General features: G+C 34.7%; 2 protein-coding genes across 5 annotated transcripts in view; one reads left to right on the top strand and one right to left on the bottom strand.

The window, feature by feature from the left end:
• astn1 (astrotactin 1) overlaps positions 1-3,425 on the top strand; it is a 250,514-nt gene extending 247,089 nt beyond the window's left edge. For all 4 annotated transcript variants that reach the window (XM_069194050.1, XM_006634718.3, XM_069194051.1 and 1 more), the window contains one exon: positions 1,101-3,425. In XM_069194050.1, the coding sequence (XP_069050151.1) occupies positions 1,101-1,338 (238 nt within the window). In that variant the 3' untranslated portion in view covers positions 1,339-3,425. The remainder of the gene's footprint in view (positions 1-1,100) is intronic.
• A 5,320-nt stretch (positions 3,426-8,745) lies between these two features.
• The window catches only part of pappa2 (pappalysin 2), a 68,455-nt gene continuing 57,951 nt past the window's right edge, over positions 8,746-19,249 (bottom strand). The window contains exons 22-23 of the mRNA XM_006634719.3: positions 15,983-16,081; positions 8,746-9,934 (exon numbers count right to left, since the gene is read on the bottom strand). Of these exons, the coding sequence (XP_006634782.2) occupies positions 9,776-9,934; positions 15,983-16,081 (258 nt within the window). The 3' untranslated portion in view covers positions 8,746-9,775. The remainder of the gene's footprint in view (positions 9,935-15,982; positions 16,082-19,249) is intronic.

Below are 19,249 nucleotides of genomic sequence, written 5' to 3'. Positions count from 1 at the left end.
TTGTTTGTTGTGTTTAAATATAAGCATGAAACCCTGACTGTTTAAACCATTTTATTGCATGACACATACCCAAAGTTTTAATAAGCTCTGTACTTAATTCACCAAGGAAGGTTGTGTTGTATGTGTGCTGTTCTTGTAATATTGGCTATTTTACACGTAAAGCGAAACACAAAAATCAGTGTACTCCTTCTCACACTAAGTGGCTTGGTTTTGGCTTGGATTCATTTTTATAAATCATTTTGTCAATTTTTCTGTTTTTCACTTCAGAATTTTGCTGGAGGGTGACATGGTGGCTCACTGTGCTGGGGCTCTGGGTTCAGTTCCCAACCAAGGGTGCTACCTGCATGGAGTTTGTAGGTTTTTGCCTGTGTTTGCATGGGTTTCCCCTGTGTGTTTAAGTTTCCTCCCACAGTCCAAAAATATACTGGTAGGTTAGTTGGCTTCTGGGAACATCAGCCTTGGTGTGAGCATGTCTGTGTTTGTGTCTGCCCTGTGATGGACTGGTGTTGTGTCCAGAGTGTACCCTGGCTTGTACCCATTGCCCTGGCTTGCAGGGATAGTCTCTGGTTCCCCCATGACCCTGAATTGGAAGAAGTGATTAGAAAATGGATGAATGGACTCTGCTGGAGGTCCATTGAAATGGTCTTGTGGAGACTTATAGTACTCCTCATTTACGCTGCCGGTTCTGGTGAAGTTTCATGGTAAAACGAAGATGCGTAGTTAGAAATAATGTACTGTACTCTTGAAAGTTGGGCAAAACCACAGTTAAACTTCTGGACCTTGTAAGAGCTTGTTGGGTCTGTATATTAGTTTTCTCTCATTTGAACCTCCCTGTGCTTTTTAACATTCACAATTGTTTTCAATGTTTATTTAGTTTATTTTCATACATGTTTTAATGGTATAGCTGCGAGATCGTTTTTTGTTTTTAAATAAACGCAAATGAAAAATGTTAAATGAATGTGCTGGTTAATAGATTTTCCCACATTTTCAATATGACACTTGTAGAAAAATTGCAGCAAATTCTAAATGAGAGCCTTAAGGCTTGAGCACAATGTTGACATTTTCAATGATGTGTCTTTTCCTTTTCATTTCCATTCTAGGAAAGCTGGTCTCATTCTCTCTCAGTTAGATGACCTAAGTGGCTGGTGTAGTGGCCTGTTGCAGGAGCCAAAAATTGGCCTACGAAGAGCCTCTCTGAAGTACCTGGCCTGCCGTTACACTGATACAAAGTCGTTTGGTTTGAACTGGGTTGACCTGGGGCGTGACATCAGAAAGGCCTGTGAAGAGCAGGTGCTCCCTGTGCTATATAATGACTATGGGGAGTCCAAGGAACTGTGAAAGACAAGGAGCCTTTTTTTTTCAAATGCCTATATGGACAATGGATCTACAAGCGTTGCTTCAGTCAAAGATGCACATTTTCATAAAAGGAATTTTCCCAGAAACAAGTATAGTTAGAAATCTCGAGTCTCTAAATGCTTCTGATTACAGCTTGTTTTTTTTTATTTTATGTCGTCATAAATCCATCAAATAAATATATGTACTGTATATACATTGCATAAGTAATGTCACCCTAAGTAAGTACCTGAGTCATCCTGAAGGTTTTATTAGTATATTGACTTTTACAATGTGGTGTTTCAAATAAGTTCTGAGTTTCCTGTACAGAAAAAAATCACAGGAGTCATTTTGTAACAGATTTGCCTAACTAATGCCACTGCATTATGCTTCTGCATAGCCTGTGCTTACTGACTGAGGACTTAAATCGATCTTAAATCCCAAAAATGTATGTATATAATATTGAATTTACTAAAATGTTGAATGTAGCAGTTTAGATTTTAATGTTGTACAGCACCATTTTTTAAATGGATACTGTGTTAATCTTGGAAAGGTGAAACAATAATGTAATATGTCTTGATCCGTGTTTTTAGTCTCAAGAAGTAAATTTATTTGCCAAATTCATTTCAATTACAGGTTCCAGTGCTGCTTTTACATACACTACTCTCAATATGATATATACTGTAATATAAAATATTATAAGATTCTTAAATACTTAAGCTGAGAATTTCACAAACAAGATTTTAATTTTCAAACAATATAACATAATACAATAAATTAATAAAACATACAGAAATGGGGAAAAGGAAACACGTCTGTTTATGGTCACTTGTTTTGCACTAGCAGAAGGCAATCTAGTCATATATCTTTCCATGAGTTCAATTTCTGCAAATCAATACAACCATGTGTAACTTCAGGGAATCTCATTCCCCACTCAGGCTTGTAAAATAGATTTTTTTGGAACACAGTTTGACCCTCAAACAAAGCAAGTGCACATGAAAACTGATAGAGAGAAGTCTCTTGGGAATCATCGTTATGAAGGAGTAGTCAAGGACTCTCCTTCTGAATAGGCACAGCAGTCACATCTGAAAACACAGACTGAGAAACTGAAAACCTCTAAGAGTATCTTGTACAGTATTTGCAGCACAAGGCTCTCCCCAGTCTAGGTGAATAATATATGAAAATATTTGCTGGTAATTGAAAGAACAGGAAGTGTTCTCTTAGGGTCTGCATTAAAACAAAGCTGTGGTTCAACACATTATTTGGTCATTTATTTTAGAATGTTTGATTTTGATTAATCAAAGGATTTGAAAAATAGATGGATGGTTACCTTTCATGGGTAGTTGATATTATAAGCAATTGCGATTTATGTAGTGCCATTTTCCTCGGAACAGAAGCTGAAGCCATCTTACATTTTCTCGGCTTTTGTAAAGATGCATTCCCTCTCTGGTTAAGAACACAATTCACTCTGTTTCACATTTCTGGTTTTACTTAATTCATGCACCTTTTGAATGAACTGTTTGGTTAACATAGCCTGTATAGGTCAGGTCCAACCAGTGGGGTGATGACTGTCCATTAGTTGTACAGTCTTTTTCTTTACATCATTAATTCTTGTCTGGGTGAATTCTGGAGGGTGCCTTATGGGGGAATGTAAAAGCAGCATTGGGATTTAACAGATTCTGCAGAATTTCTTCGGAGATTTGGAACACGTGTTTTGAAAACACAGAATCTCCTGTGTTTTTCCCGTGTGCAGGTTTTGAAATGTATTTCTTAGTTCTGTTGTAATATTAGATTTTATTTTAAAAAGTGAATTGTAAAGATTTGCAGTTCTTTACAATGAACTGAGCAACAGACTTAGCGCTGAAGGAACCGTAAATGCATTAGATCCTTTGCCACCCTGAAACATTTGATTTGAAGTAAACCTTAAAATGAGGTCTGTATTTTATGGAAAACTTTTTAAAACTGCATGCACAATGTTTTGTAAAGTCTGGGTTAGCTGGAGTGTGCTACAGTAGATGTAAAATGGACGTATTGTGCACCTTTTCACCTCTATCTTTGGTTTTTAGATGAAGAATAAAGAATATAACCTTAAATGAGATTCATGTTAGATTTTATTTCAATACTAATTTCAGTTCAAATGAGAATTTGGTTTTCTACAATTGTTAATCTGTACAAATAATGTTTAATGCACAAAACTTCAAAACACATTATCATTGCTTGAAACAAAGATCTCTCTTTTAAGATGGGATATGTTATCACAAGCACGGGTAAAATGTATTGACATGCACATTTTAGTGATATATTTGTTATCTTCAAAAACATCAGCTTTTCTGTTTCCCATTTGGAATCTTATTAGCAAAAGACAAAAGCAAAAGTGGGGAGGGGATCATGTAGAAATTAGTTTTTCAGTGAGTCAGGCCTCACCTGTATTTAACAGGGGTCTCAAACTAATTTCCTGGAAAGTATCCCAGTGTCTTCTGGTATTTGTTCCAGTCTTACCTGTTGGTTATGGAATTGGTCTACTTTTTTAGCCACATGACTGCAATACATCAAACCAGGTCTGAGGTGTTTTGGCAGTACTGTAGCTGTACTGTGAAGCAAATATTTTGAGTAAACAACTGTAAAACGAGCTTAAGAAAAATGTCTGCCCCAGAAAATAATGAGGTTAATGTCTACCCAGCTGCTCAGATTGGAACAAAAGTCAGAAGTCATCAAGACTCTCCAGGAATTAAGTTTGAGTTATCAGGTTTACATAGTGGGAGAGACATTACCCTGATAATGGAGGTTCAAGAAGGACTGTTGGAAGGCCTTGAAAGTTACAGTTGGAGGAATGTTAGAATTGCACTATTCATAGGAATATGATTGTCGTCCTATAATTTTACATTACTAGCTTATTTTGTGATGAATGGATTTGTTAATTGTGTTTGTGGTTTTGCTTTAATTAATCGTCTTTCATTTTGTTCAATTATAGCTGTTAATAGCAATTATTGCTGGCAGTATTGGTTATTGGGTGCCTACTATGCTGGAATGGACAGATACAGTCATTAGCCACAGCACAATGAAATGATTGGCTCGCAGCAGTAGGTTGTTATTGAACGTTCAATCTGATAAGTGCTAAATTGTAGTACATTACAGAAAATGGCAATGAATTAGTAGGATGGGAAGACGTATTGTCAGTTAAATACCTGTGATTTAACTTAAACTAATAGAGTATTTTTCTTTTTGTATAGAGATGCCCAATAAATCAGAGTACAAATCACAATGATTCATGTGATAGCAGGTACAGTACCTGGCCTACAGTAAATCCTTTGGCAGAATATTGCAGTTTCAATATTCTGTAAATATTCTGCAAATAACTGTATGAAGAAGCAGTGTTCTAGGGCATTTGAACTAGGGGACACCTGGAGGAATATGTAGAACTAAGAAATATAAAGTGTAGTTTAGTAAAAAGTGGTCATTACTAAGGGAGAAGTTCAAATTATTTACAGGATATTGAACACAATAAATGTTTATTTAAATGTTTTAAGATAGTTCAGATTTTTTTTCAAATTAAACTCTTGATCAAGTCCTTACCAATCATAAAATGGGACCAATTGAGTCTAAGATGGTGGTGTCCTCAGTGCAGAGATATAGTAGGTAGTGGAATTGCCTGGTGCCTGAGCAATATTTTCAACAGAGACAAAGACAAGAGAAGGGCCCAGGATAAACCTTTGAGGTATTCCCCTAGTAATAGGAAGAGGTTGTGAAACAAACCTATAAGATACAATTTTAAAACTAATTCTAAAAACATTGGTCTTGATTTAACACCATACAAGGGAACTCATATCAAATCTAATATTGCTCAACTTCAGAGGAAGAAAAAGAGTGAAGCACAGCATCAAAAGGTGATGGATAAACATATAATGATACAGTATGTGTTTTGGGAAAAAAGAAATTGAACAAATTGGCAAATAATGTAATTGTAGAAAGCACAGATTCAGTTTTTTGTTAATACATGTCAACAGTTTATTATTGTATACATGTGCATTTATTGATTCTTAATAGTAGTTCATTAAAATACATTTTCAAATAACCAAATAACCAGTGTATTGAATGATTTCCCTTTCTATAAATCAATGGGCCTGAGCTTTATAGTTACTTAAAATCTTTCAAAATACAAACCTGTGTTTAATCTGAACCCTTCGATCTGGCAATAGTCTATGTAGACCTCTGAAATCTATAATATTTCTTCATATTTGGAGACAATTTGTTAGGCTTATTGAATAAATAAGAATTCATCAACCTTAAAACAAACCAGTACTGTATATACCACAATTCAAACCATAGCCTGACTAAGCACATGTACCTTGTGAATGGATAGCACTTAGTAAAACTTCATTTCCAACCATTTTTTAAATTCAAACAGTAAAATAAGAATTAAATCACAGTTACTGGGCTACATTTGGTTTATACATTTTTATTATTTGACTTTTGAATTAAATGTTAGTATTCTTTGGTAATTAGCAGATTTGGTGACATTATTGTACAATAGAAATGTTTTAAAAAGTTACTGTTGTTACTAATCTGAATTCCCTTGAATCCCTCAATAAATAAGGAGCTGATTTCATATAACAACTAGAAGTTCAGTTTCATTGTATTCATTTAATGGAGGAGTGAAAGAAAATTGATCTAAGTACCATTCACAGAATAATTAGAAAACGCAAACCAGATTTAGAGAGAAAAAAAGGTAAGGCCATTTTCAATTGAAACAATAAGTATTTATACTGTACCTCCTTATTATTATGAAAAGTGATATTTACAATAATGAACCCATTAATGAGCTGAATGAAAAACCAATAAACATCAAAAGCCAACAAAGTATAATCACAATTTGACAGTTTGTACTCAGAATTACTATAATAATGAGCAAAGCATTTGAGTGCATGTTTAAGGATGTTGTTAGCAGCAAAAAATGAGGTAATTGTAGGGGTGATTGCCCTTTGATAGATCTTAAATGCCAAAGGTTTAAGTTAAAATTTATATATAGATTTTACTTTTCTACATTACTATTTTGTAATTTCTGTAGTATTTCCCCACAGTGAGACCCAATCAATTCCTTTTATTTTAAGAGGAGGTGGTATTAAACAATTTAAGAAAGCAAATAATTCAGTTTTGAGATTATTCGTTTTAATGCATCATAACACAAAAAATGTAATACTATTATTAATGCAAGTAATGTTCCCTATTGTCCTAAAAAGAGTAATACAGTCTGCTTACTAGTGTTCAGAGGTGCAATCCAAAAGAAAATGTTCGGTAAAAAAAACATCCTGTTCACTATTTTCTAGGTATTTGACATCATACAGTACATTCAGTTCCTTTTTATGCTATTGACACAGGTGTTTTGCAAAACAAGTATATGTGTGATTCTGTGGTTCTTGGAGAAGTGACACAGAGCCTAGGATTTCTCTTTCCTAGACACTAAGTCATGGGCAATTTTCGGTAAAAATAAATAAATCAAGTGCCAAACACATTTCCTTCTAATATACACACACGCAGTTGTGCCCTCAGGATAGCATTGATTTTCTTTGCAAAACTGGGGATTCTCTCAAGCCTTAGACAAATCTGGTGGTGTGACAAACACTTTATCTAAACTCAGAATTGTAAAAGAATAACATACTGTAGCTGAAAACGATATAGCAGATTGAAAATATATATCTATATCGTTTACATATACTGTATTTATTTGTTCAAAGCATTGCATGTGTAGCAGCTTTGTGTTTTCCAGCTTGAAAACTGACACTTGTTAACGTTTGTTGTGCTAATTGGTGGTAATTTTAATTAATCTACCAGGTAATATAGCAACAATTAGGCTATGTGACTGTACTACTATAAAGTAATGTAATATCTTAATCGTTGATCTGATCCTTGACCAATGTTGATGGACACAAATCACAGCCAAATGTCCTTGATGATACTTCTGTTCTCTAGTGTCATCACAAATCTTTGGAATCACAACTGGAATGTTTCATAGAACTGTAGCACTACCTTTATATCTGCTGCTTTCCCGAAGAACACAGAGGGTCAGATTCCTAATTGATTTTGTCTTCATGAAAAAGGATCTTTATCATTATATAAACATGCTCTGCACAAAGTACGTTGATTAATTTGCCAGAGAAACCATTGAAGAGGGGGGAATAGTGTTGTGGGGGTGTGATTTACTTTGCTTCACTGATGGAATATGAGACAATAAGTGCAAAGCAAGTGGCAAGAAACTCCCATTTCCTGAACTGGGATAAATTTTGAGAGACAATTTAAAGAACACAGAATCTGTATCGTCAAACTGATCGATTTATTTAAGTAGGCTTCTTTTAAACCCTACACGATTCCGTGACATGTTGTGACCAAGAAAATACAGCTCACTTGTTTGTCCTCTCAAAATATGATTAGCACAAAGACTAAAAACAAACATAGACTTTAAATAGGTTAGGCTAATTTGGGCGTACACCGTGGTGCTGTCTAAAATTATCTCTGCAAAATGACCAAGTCACCCTGCAATTATTAACCTGACGCTTGACAGTCTGAAAAACGCGCCTGAAAAGTCCTGAAGAACACAAGATTTGACTGTTGTTGTTTTTACTCATTTATATCCTTCTTGGAAAACTTAGAAAAAAGGAAAATAAAACTTAAGAGAGATGATTTTCCTTCCAGGCTCCTCTACGATAAGACAGCGTGTTTTGGGTTGAAAGTCAAGTCATTATTCCCCTGGCAGTAGTCTCTTGCCCAGAACTGATTTTCTTTTTGCATCATTCCAATTGGACTCCAGCAAAAAAAAAAATGTATTTTGTTCTCAGTGTGCGGTAACATTAACTAACTAGCTGCTTAGAGGTGAAAATTGGTCAAGAATCAAGGATTATTGAACACATCTCCATCATGTGTCTTTTCCTGTTCTTTTTACCTTTCAACTGTTTTAGTCTGCATCTCAAGCATGTGTACGTCTTATCAGACTTATCTTTGACCACTACAGTGATGTAGCAACAATTGGATTAGCATGGTCACTCTCATCAAGATGAATTGAACTCTGATGTAGTTAAGCTGTTGTAAAATGAAGACTATAACCAGTACAATCTTGCAAACACACAACAGCCACAGAGGTGTGTAGATAATTCTTGGGCATGGAGTTCAATTCAGTCATTTTGAATTCCATTTGAACATCTGGGACAAGAAATTAAGGCAGAATTAAGAAATATTAAAACTTAAAATGTGTATCTTTAGTGCCTTGTCCTTTGTAGACCATATGAATATATTCAATATACAGTATGGAAAACCCTTTTAAGTGGTATGTTTAACTAATTTAACTTCCCTTCGCTCTATGGTAAAAGGAAAATCCCCAGGCATGCCTAGCAAAGTAGAAATAAAGACTAGGAATTGTAAAACTTCAAGAAACAGCTTTAGTAATGTTTTTGTACTGTAAGTAACAGAGGTACAGAAATCTACTTTGATGCATACAGATCATAATAGCTTTCATTTTATACAGTATATACACTATAGGCATGTTAAGATCCCATGTCAAAATATGTCCTGAATATGTAGGCTAGTATTGCTAGAATTGACATAGTCGGTAGTGATAATCCTCAATTTATTAGTGTATGTCCTGGGACAATCTTTCAAGAACTCATTTTCCTTCACCATCCCAAACCTGTTTGACCAGTCTCTCTGCTTTTCAGTCAATTTAATCTCCATAGTAGATTCCACACCAGTCTAATACTAAGCATATTTTCAAATTTTCTCAAACTGTTTGGAAAGGGACAGTTTTACTGCATGACTGACTAGTCAGCAACAATCATCTTAAGCTAAATTTGATACTTTATGGGAAATGTTCATTTGGATGCACATTTACTGCATAATAAAATACTTATTAAGACTATGCAATATTAATAATACTTATTTATAAGAATTAAATCAATTTTAAACAATTTATAATCTGACAGAATATTCTGTTTTATGTTAAGATTCAGACTGTATTATTTATAATACAGTCTGAATCTTAATACAGTATAAATACTGCAGTATTTGGGCTTACTGACATAAAGAGGAGAAAACTCGAACAGGTTGATGATGTTATATTTTTTATCAGCCCTAACATGGCAAAAATAAACTGGCTTGCACAATTTGTGCGTTTATAAAAATGGGTTTCTATAAAGACATCACCTAAATTATAGGGCCTTGAAACAGGCTATATTTTGACCTGGATTTCTAAGATAAACATACTGGTCTATGAGTATGTGATTATGATGTTAGAAGATTCCTTTATTACTAAGTAAGATCTACATTTGTTAGACACTGATGAAATATATTAGTCTATAGTTTATAGAGTGATAGCTGTAATACTAAAGCTCTTATTTGAATATTTCTGATTCTCTCTTTACCCGACTTTGGATGTTATATTTTTAGAGACATGGTCCATTCATGACCTGCTGTTTTTCTGCGGTTTCCAGATTTCTTCCAGCGTGTTCTTAAAACGTGCCCTGCGACCAAGCGCTTTGTTTTCCATCTTATTTTCCTTGGCATTGGGATCCCGGCATGTGCACTCATCCTGGTCACAGTCCGTCCCAAACTGAATGACCTGTGAACACAAACGACAAAACAGGACACCTGGTAGGCCCAAACCAGACCGAAGAAATGTATATTAACCTCAACTCATAATCCCATCACAAATGTAAATGCACTTGTAAAACCTGGAACAAAGATAAAATCCTTTATAGCAAATACACTTGCAGCACGTGGATGAAGTTCAGTGTAAAGTTGCTTTTTTAAAAGATGACAGAATTAAAATCACTGGTCTAGGAATGACCAATATGTTCAGAGTAAAATAAAAAAAATTTCAGAGCTGAGTCTTATCTTGCAAATGTTGCAACTGCAGGCTTAATAACTGGATACGATACGTTCAGGGAATGTTTCTAAGCTTTCAGTTTTGTTTCTGAACAATATTTTAAGGTGCCCTAATCGTGTTCTAAATTCCTGCCTGGGAGTAAATTATTACACTTACAATGTACAAGTATAAGATGCTTTATCAAGCTTCAGAAACACTAGATAAAGGAAGGCACCATGAACATAGAGACACAAGTAATCCAAGTAAAAACAAGTAATCCATGTTGGATTTTAAGGTGAGGCTAACAGCAATAACAGCTAGAACTGAGCGTGAATTATGCTGAAGATGTCAATAGAAATAAAAACTAAACATCATCAATATATTTTGCACTATGTTTTATATACTGTGTTTTTATGTCTTTATTACTTAATAATACTGCCTTCACTGATCAGTGTTCCTGGCATTTACTGTCAGTATTTGATTGGCAGTAAGTACAAATTAGAGATATAGATATCATTCAGCGGATAATAAAAACCAACTTTTTAATACAACATGATAGAAATGACATAATTTAAAGATGCAAATTAGTTCAAATTCCATACAACTGATATTATATCATGTTGATACATAATTAAAAATGGTAAGCAAAGATTTAATGTTCGTTTTACTTGTTAATTACTTTCAGTCCCAGAGCAAATTAAAAATCTTATTTTGTCTCAGGATGTCAAGATCTTATAGAGCCTGATGTCCATCCTAATTAGGAACAGTATCTGGACGGATTTCTAGCATGAAGTATTATTATTTGTGGATGCATGCCCAAGCATGAATTAGCATGTAGTATTCCATGATTTAATGGCTTCAGATAGATCTGATGGCAAAGGTTCTGATGGCAAATGTGTGTATTAACAAAGCATATTTTACCATTTCAGCTAGATTGAGGAAATATGTACAGTACAGAATAATATGAACAATCTTTGACTATAAAAGATAGGAGAAAACTGACTTATCAAGAGCAAGAGATTATGGTTGTGTAAGAGCAGCTACTATGGGTTTAACAATTTAATGTGGCATGATTTGACAGGAAGGGCTGGGTAACTGCTTGTAAGTATTATTTTTGGTTTTATCCGTGCATAAGAGTTTAAATCTTCAGCGTGAAATTTTATTTTTTGTATTGCACTTGCAACCAACTTCCAAAAATGAACAAATGTCTTTGCAAACAGCTGGCTACTGTCACTTAGTTGAGCTTTTTTTGTCTAGCGTTTTGTAAGCACAGCTAGTTCTACAGGCAATAATGAGGAAATGTACACAGCCAGACGTTTTTCCTTGCATATTATTCTAGTATTTTCACTACTAGATTTGTGAAAAGTCCTGTGTTTATGAATATATACACACATACTGTAGCAGTATTTCTTAATGTCAGGGGTGAGAGCAGCCTATACTTTATCTACAGTATCAATCAGGGATATTTAAAAAAGCTTTATAATGCCTCATTTTAAACATTAAAAAATAATTATTATATTGGTAAGAGGTACAATTTTGACAAGAAAACATCTTTACATCTTTTAAACTCCCCTTCAATTTTGTAAGTACTGATACCATCTGCAAATTATATTATTATATTGTTTAATATTGTTTATTTAACTATGGGGTATAGGTTTACTGTATGTTACATCTAACTCTAATATGTTCATCAATAGTATCATCATATACAATACCATCTTTATAAGCATCTTTTTAATAATTTTACTATAAATTATTAAGCCTTGATTATTTTAATACTTTCTTTTTGTTTAATTATACTGCATAATTTACCAATTATGTGGGCTGCTTTGTGCTGTCTTATTGAGTACCCTCTGCTAAGTGTACAGTGTAACTGAGGTACAGTTATCTGTAAAGTTTCACAAACTGTGTTTTTATGTCTGCCAAATAAATAACAACACAATGTTGCAGAAGCTTGGTTTAGGATTTAAAAAAACCAAATTTATTTACAAAGATTGGGTTCCCTAACATCACTGACTGAGCCCAACAGAAGTACTGCAAAGCCTTGGTACTTCACAACCATTTGTTCAGGTTGGTAGTATAAGAAGACATCTTACAGTATGTGTGAGAGATTTGGATATAGTACACAATTTTGGGGGGTATTTGGAATCTCTATTAATTTCAAAAGACTTTCAACAGCAAGTACTTACTGTAGGGTAAGGAAGCTGATTGGGTTTCATGTATAATATGTATCTTTTAGGTCCATAAAGACTTGTTTAAATAATGCTGATACAAAAATCATTTCTGAACTTTAAAAACAATGCTATTTACATCATTCTTTAACCTAAAACATAGCCAGGTCTCATTTTCAACTGGATTTATTGAATTTCATCATTTTTTAGAAAGGCTAAATAAACAGTCATACTAACGAGGCCTGTGTATCAAACATAGTGTCATGATAACGAATTTAAAACAATTGAACCTGTTCACCAATATTAAAGTAAAAAATGTTTGCAATATGCATTCTTATGATTTCCATATGCCTTTCTGTAAGTGAACGCAAAAATAGGTTCTAAATAGGTTCTAAATGTTTGTGCTTTCCATTAAGTTGTTTACTTTATCTGTCTTACCAGTCTTGATAATCTTGCTGAGAATCTTGGTAATCAGATTTCTTAATTCCAAACTGAATGCATACTGTACATTGCATGATCAAAGGTGCAAAAACTCAATGTTCCACATTTCCCCCCTGGGAAGTAAATGTTAACTACCTGTAGCTGTACCAATCTTGTGATTCCCTACATATTGGTAGAAGGGAATAAAAACACACCACTGAAGAAAAAGTAGATCAACACATGTTAAGAATCAACAGAAGCCGTTGCCAGCTCTCGTCTAGGAAACACGCCATCGCCACAGGTTGCTAAACAAACACAGATGCAAAACAAGCTGCCTGTCGCAAGAAAAGTAAATATAAAAGTCAATTGCAGAGTCTCTAACATGGATTTGATCAAATGTTTTGGGGAGGTCACCATTTAATTGCAGACTTTGTTGTTATTCCAGAAGGTGGAGAAAGAAGTGTGACTTCCAAGACACATTTCCCTCTGCTCAGTGTGCATTTTTTTTACAAACTGTTTTGTGTGTGTGTCTAAAATCTGATCCTCCGGTAAGTTCATTTAACTTGGAACATTGAGGCAATAGTAATTCTTTATTGCCTCTGCTCCTGAAACTACTTTCTTCCATGATTACAGCCCCTGGAAAAAGGGGACCTTGTCCTTCTGGGGGATGAAATCAAATTGAAGCTCCCACAATCCAGTGAGATACTTTATTTTCGAGTTTATATGGTAAGTGAAATAGGTTGTATTCCTCATTCTGTGACTGGATCAATTACACTACCTTATGCACGGTAAAGATTTGGCAGAGAATATCAACCATCGAGCATGCCAAGTGCAACAAATACACCCAGGTGTATAACAGGGATCTCAACTGCCCGGGCTGGGGGAGGTCCCCTTTAGCTCAGCCGGCAAGTTCCCTGTTGTATGACGCTGGAGACCGGGGTTCGAACTGAGGGACGAACTGGCAGGGCAGGAGCTCCAAGGGCGGAAACCCCAAGCACCGTTACACCGTTATGTCTTGGCTAGGTTGCTCGTAGTTAGGACTAGTGTCGCTACTGTAGCTACCAACTTATTCTGTGATCTTTACAAATCTCTTCTTTTGGCTTCCAGTCTCTGTAGTCTTGCTGATCTGAGGTTTGATGTGTCAAAATTAAAATTGCTCATAAACTAAATTGTACTTCAAGAAAAACAAAATAAAAAATAACAGCAATGTATCCAAATAATCACATATTCGGTCATCTTTACATTCTATAGCAGTAAGTGCTAAAACCCTATTAAATGTGGGTAAAATTGTGGGCAGAAGGAAAAAGGTGTGACATTCAGCTGATGTCACTTTGGAATTCATAAGGAGCACTATTACTTCATATTTGCTTTCATGTGACCTACTAAGGGCATGAAACTCCAGAAGGTCTTGACATATAATTTAAAAGAACGATAATGAAGTGTTAAAAGGACTTCAAGCCATTTTCTCTTAAATTGTTAATACTCCAACTTGAAATGTCAGTATATTCTGCTGTCATAATTGTACCTATTATTAGCTGCTTTGCTTTTTTTGGCATAGTATTATTATAGTTAATAAAGAATGATTGTGGGGTCTTTGCGGAGCTTATTGCTACAGTTACCTGGACACAATCTAAAAGCTCAAGTCTAGCTTACTCTGTCTCCTAGCAAAGGACAATGTTTCACACAAATAGAACATTTTGAAAGTCTTACAATCTCTACATATTTATCTATCTTATTAAAAGACATATGGAGAGAATTATTTTGGGAAGTGTTTTATTAATGTGTTTTAGTGCATGTAGGGCTTGACCCTAGCATCTGTAATCTAATGCAGATCTAATAAATTGAAAAACTCCCAGTCATGTGTCCGTTTTTCTTTTTTGTTTGAGTCGAACAAGGTGAACAGCAGCAGGGAAATAAGAAATTAGACCTGCCAATGCCAATGTAAAGGTCTGAAGTCAGTTGTTAACATGTTATTCCATGAACGCCTGAATTACTGTAAAATGAATAGAGAAACGCATAAAACCTGGAGGGGGTCTTAAAACCAGCTTATAAACCATAAATTCAACTTTATAGGTGATGTCACTGGATGGCACAAAGTTCCTGTGGCATTTAAATGTCTTTTAAAAATCAAATTACAAATCTGGATCTTGGCCTGCATGCTTAAGTTTAACCAGATCTAATTATGTTTTCTCTCATTCTTTCACAGCATTATAAACAAAGGAAATGACCCTCGTTGGACAAAGAGTCTTCCCCAGTTGATGAAAGGTCTTATAAATAAACTGTGTGCCCGTCTACTGTCCAGCTTTTCTGCCAGCTTGGAACAAAACTGAGACAAATGTTTGCCAGTGTAAAGTTACTGATCTAAGCAGCATCTGGGCCCTTCTAGACAGGAGTGCAGCTGGTGTTATTCTACTGGCAGCATAAAGGCAATATGCAGGTCTACTGCCCAAAATGTGAAGATGCTGTCTTTCATTACATGGGGAGATGGTGAAATGTCAAACATTTATTATTTTTTATTGTTATTATTTTACTATTACTGGGGCTGTTTCTGTTGTGACTGTAATGATAACCAGGCTGACTTGGAAAACTGTTTACTTTGGAGTTTTTGCCTGAACTGAATTTACTGTATGCCTGATCTCATCCATTCACCTCCAGACTATTTTACAATGGAGTTCTTTTTTAGCAGGAGACAAATGGACATCCTCCTGTCAAAGACAGCTTATGAAGAAAGGCAAGTTATTTTAACTGACCACAACATGGCAGGAAGGGGAGGGTATACACTTAATAAGGGTAAAAATGGTGAGAAGTAGAAAGGGCAGCAAGAAACTGGGACAGAACATAATGACAAAAGAGGGAAGTGACATTCAATATAGATAATGGCAGATTTAAGACCAGTTAAGGCGTTGAATACTGGGATGCTGAATACTCATAGACTATAGTATAAAGTAATATAGATGGAAAATAATTACATTTAATTTAACTGGGCTCTTCTTCCTCAGAAACAGTATTAAGAGTCATACTGTAAGAATACTCATACAAAACATTTCCAAGAATTGACTTCTCTGTTCTCTGTGCTTTTTGAACTGGACATTTTGGAGTGACAGTGGAATTAAAAACCAAGATTACTGTTTCAAAGATGAAAGTCTTTTTCAGAGAATCAAAGGCAGAAGAAAATAAATTCGTGAAAAAATCCTTGAATGTTCCCCCTTACCTTCCTAGATGAAAGTGTGGATGGACAGCAGTCTCCACCATCATACTGGCAGTAAGCTCTGTTATTTATTGTGTCACACCAGCCATCACCCTGGAAGGGCTAAAAAAGAGAACATCTCTTACAGATAATCATTTCTGTGGAACTGGAACTGTATTTTTACAGTTTTTTGGACATTTATGGTCCCTGTTTGGTAGCTATCACAGTGAGATTCATTATATTTAAACAGAAAGCCAAAACTACAGTACATGCAGCATAAAACATACAGTAAGTGCTTCCTGAAAACAACTAACAAAACTTTGCTTGATGGAAAAAAATATCTTCATCTCTCTTTTCCTCCCTTGTGTTTTTTTGTGTTGGATTTGCAACTTCCAACTTTTACATTGGTTTCACTTGCTCATAGAAAAAGCTTGAAAAATCAAATTCAAATGTTTTAAAGCACGATACAAAAAAGCCAATGGCAAAGTTTGTTCCCATACATTGAAAATTTAGTACTGTATATTTGCAAAACAAGATACTATCTGAATATTCCCTGTGAGGTTTGAAGTAAAAAAAAAGTGCTTTAAGATATTTTTCAGTTGTTCAAACTATGATGGCAGTTTGCCCATTATTTGTGTGCATCTTATAAAAACAATTTTTAAAGCTCTATATTAGATATATTTGTTATATTGTTTTGAAACCTAAATATTCCATTGCTTTAAAGTAAATTTTCCAAGAATGCTGCTTGGCAGATATATATGCCCCAATTCTCTAAACCGATTTTTACATGATATTTTGCCATCTAAGATAGTCTAAATATTATGTTTCTTTCAAAGGATCAGTCACCTATTTCTTAATAAGAAACACCATGTGTCCTGTTCACTTGCATGCAAAGATCTCATTAATTTGGGACTTATTCCCGAAATATATCCCCCTAGTGCAGTGATTTAAATTAAATATTTTTGCACATTTCTACAGTATTGAGAATTGTTGGAAAATGTAGTCTTTTTTGCTCAGATTACAAAAAACCTTAGAATGTCCAGTCAGACTCTATTAATAACAACCCACACTATTTTTCTCTTTGCCAGCTCATACGTCATATATTCATCTATAGGTGGCAATTACAATATGGCTTAAAATGTCATTAAAATTAAAATTCAGACAACAACAGGATTTTGTGACAAAGAACAATATTTTTTAGATGGAAATGTCTGAAATCAGAATGTGAGAAACTAGTATTGTAAAATCCATATGGGAAATTATAGTATGTTAGATCGCAACTTAATTCCCCATTTTGTTAAAAGGCCATGGTAAGAATGGAGTACAATGGAGTACAGGTGTCACACCCGAAGAAGGCTTCACAGCTGAAACGTTGTGTTTTCTTTTTTCTCTTCAGCATGGAATAAACCCATTATTTGTTCATATATGAATTACATTTGGGGCACTTCATGTATGATAATTATCGCATTTGATTCATTTGAACTTCACCTTAGTGTTTCTTAGCAAATTATCAGAAAACAAGAACTACTAAGATACTTTTGGCATTGTCCTAACTTAAAGACCTCAAATCCGTATCCCTGTTACAAATGCATCTGTTCGAGAATCTTTTGAAGATTGCTCTTATCTTAAGAACACCTAATCCAAAAGCTTTTTGTCCTCTTTCCAAATATTGGCAAGTCATAAACACATACAATTTTTATCATTCTAGTTTAATCTAACCAGAACAGGAACAGGGAGTGTTGGCCCAAAAGAGTTCATCTTAGATCATTTTGTCACTTTTGTGCAGATAACAGTACACAATGTATGTCTTCATATTCTCCAAGTACTGACCATGGAAATTGTTGTTTTTTTTTCAGTGATTATAATGAATTGACAGAACGTTGAAAATATACAAAAAGAGATGCTTCTGTTCAAGTCCTAAACGTGCACTTATTCATGCTGATAATTCCACAATGTTTTCCTGGTGGAACTTCCTTAGCTTTTCAAACAGATTTGGCATAATTAGACAATGAATGTTAATCGTTGGTGGAGTTTTTTTTGCTTCCATCTGTAAGAGGTCTCATTCGATTTCCTTATTACACTGATGGGACCCACTAGGACAGCCGATAGCATTGAATTCTCCTGCAACAGGAGGCCAGCCTTGCACAATTCAGCACTCTAGGATGGAAGGAGCTCTGTGACTTGGGTCTGCTTGAGAGAAAGAGATTGAATCCTGTTGAAATACAGACTACATATGTTATGCAGGTTTCTTGTAATTTTGTTCTTAGATGTTCAAAAGAGATGCAATAGAGGGTTGCAGTCACTATTGAGTACAGAAAACAGCAGGGTCTGTATTTATTTATTTTGGATGATCTCATTTGAAGGAATACAATCTTTCAATGCAAGATTGATCTCAATTATCCATTCTCCCTTTTTTTAACCATTTTTAGGATTGCTTATTAATTTATCTCACAGTCACTGACATGCAAATAAAATGACCAGAGTTCAATCCATTCACTATAATTCTACCCCAGCTTGTATTTCTCCCTTCTGTTGCCACATGCTAACCCATTCCCATGCCCATTCTAACGTCTGCAAACACCATTTAGTCTCTGGCCATAACAGCACAGAATCCCAGAAATCTCAGTTTCTGGGATTTTAATATACTGGGACATTAATATACAGTATATTAAAAAAAACATTTGATAAAAACACATTACTCTCTTCTTTACAGTAGTGTTTAACTTTATATTTAAACTATAGTTATAGTTGTAGTATAAAGTAGACTTACAAATGTCTCCTTCATGTCAAAGATGAAAACAGCTTTTATGTCTCTCTGACTAGATGTTTTGCCTTAAGAATTTATTTGGAGAATTAGTAAATGCAAATGAAATTTAAAGCCAACAAGAGCACAATGCTAAAATGCTAGCTAATGTTAGCCAAAGATTAAATGAAAACTTTTGAATTAACATTGATGAGGAACTAAGTCAACACCAAAAAAGCCCTTATCAATTGTCAGCAACCGGATTTTATTAATGTGGCAAGAAATCAAGACAATTAAATAATGAGTATTATTGCCACTGCACCTTATATATAATGACCAAAAGAACATATACTGTAGCTGAAGCAAGAGACGCAAGTCTCATTTTTTCTTTTTGTCTTCTTCCTTCATGAAATTTTAATTTGAAAAACCACATACTTTGAACTGCGTTCTTTTATTTCTTAACTAAATCTCAGCTACAGTATATCTCAAATCTTTCCTTTTTTCTCAAGAGTGCAAAGCCTGAATGAAAGACATGCCTTCTTAAAGTG

Source organism: Lepisosteus oculatus, chromosome 9 (genome assembly GCF_040954835.1).
Source record: "Lepisosteus oculatus isolate fLepOcu1 chromosome 9, fLepOcu1.hap2, whole genome shotgun sequence".
Lineage (NCBI taxonomy): Eukaryota > Metazoa > Chordata > Actinopteri > Semionotiformes > Lepisosteidae > Lepisosteus > Lepisosteus oculatus.
The sequence above is the reverse complement of the archived record's forward strand: the minus strand, read 5'-3'. Positions and strand labels throughout refer to the sequence as shown.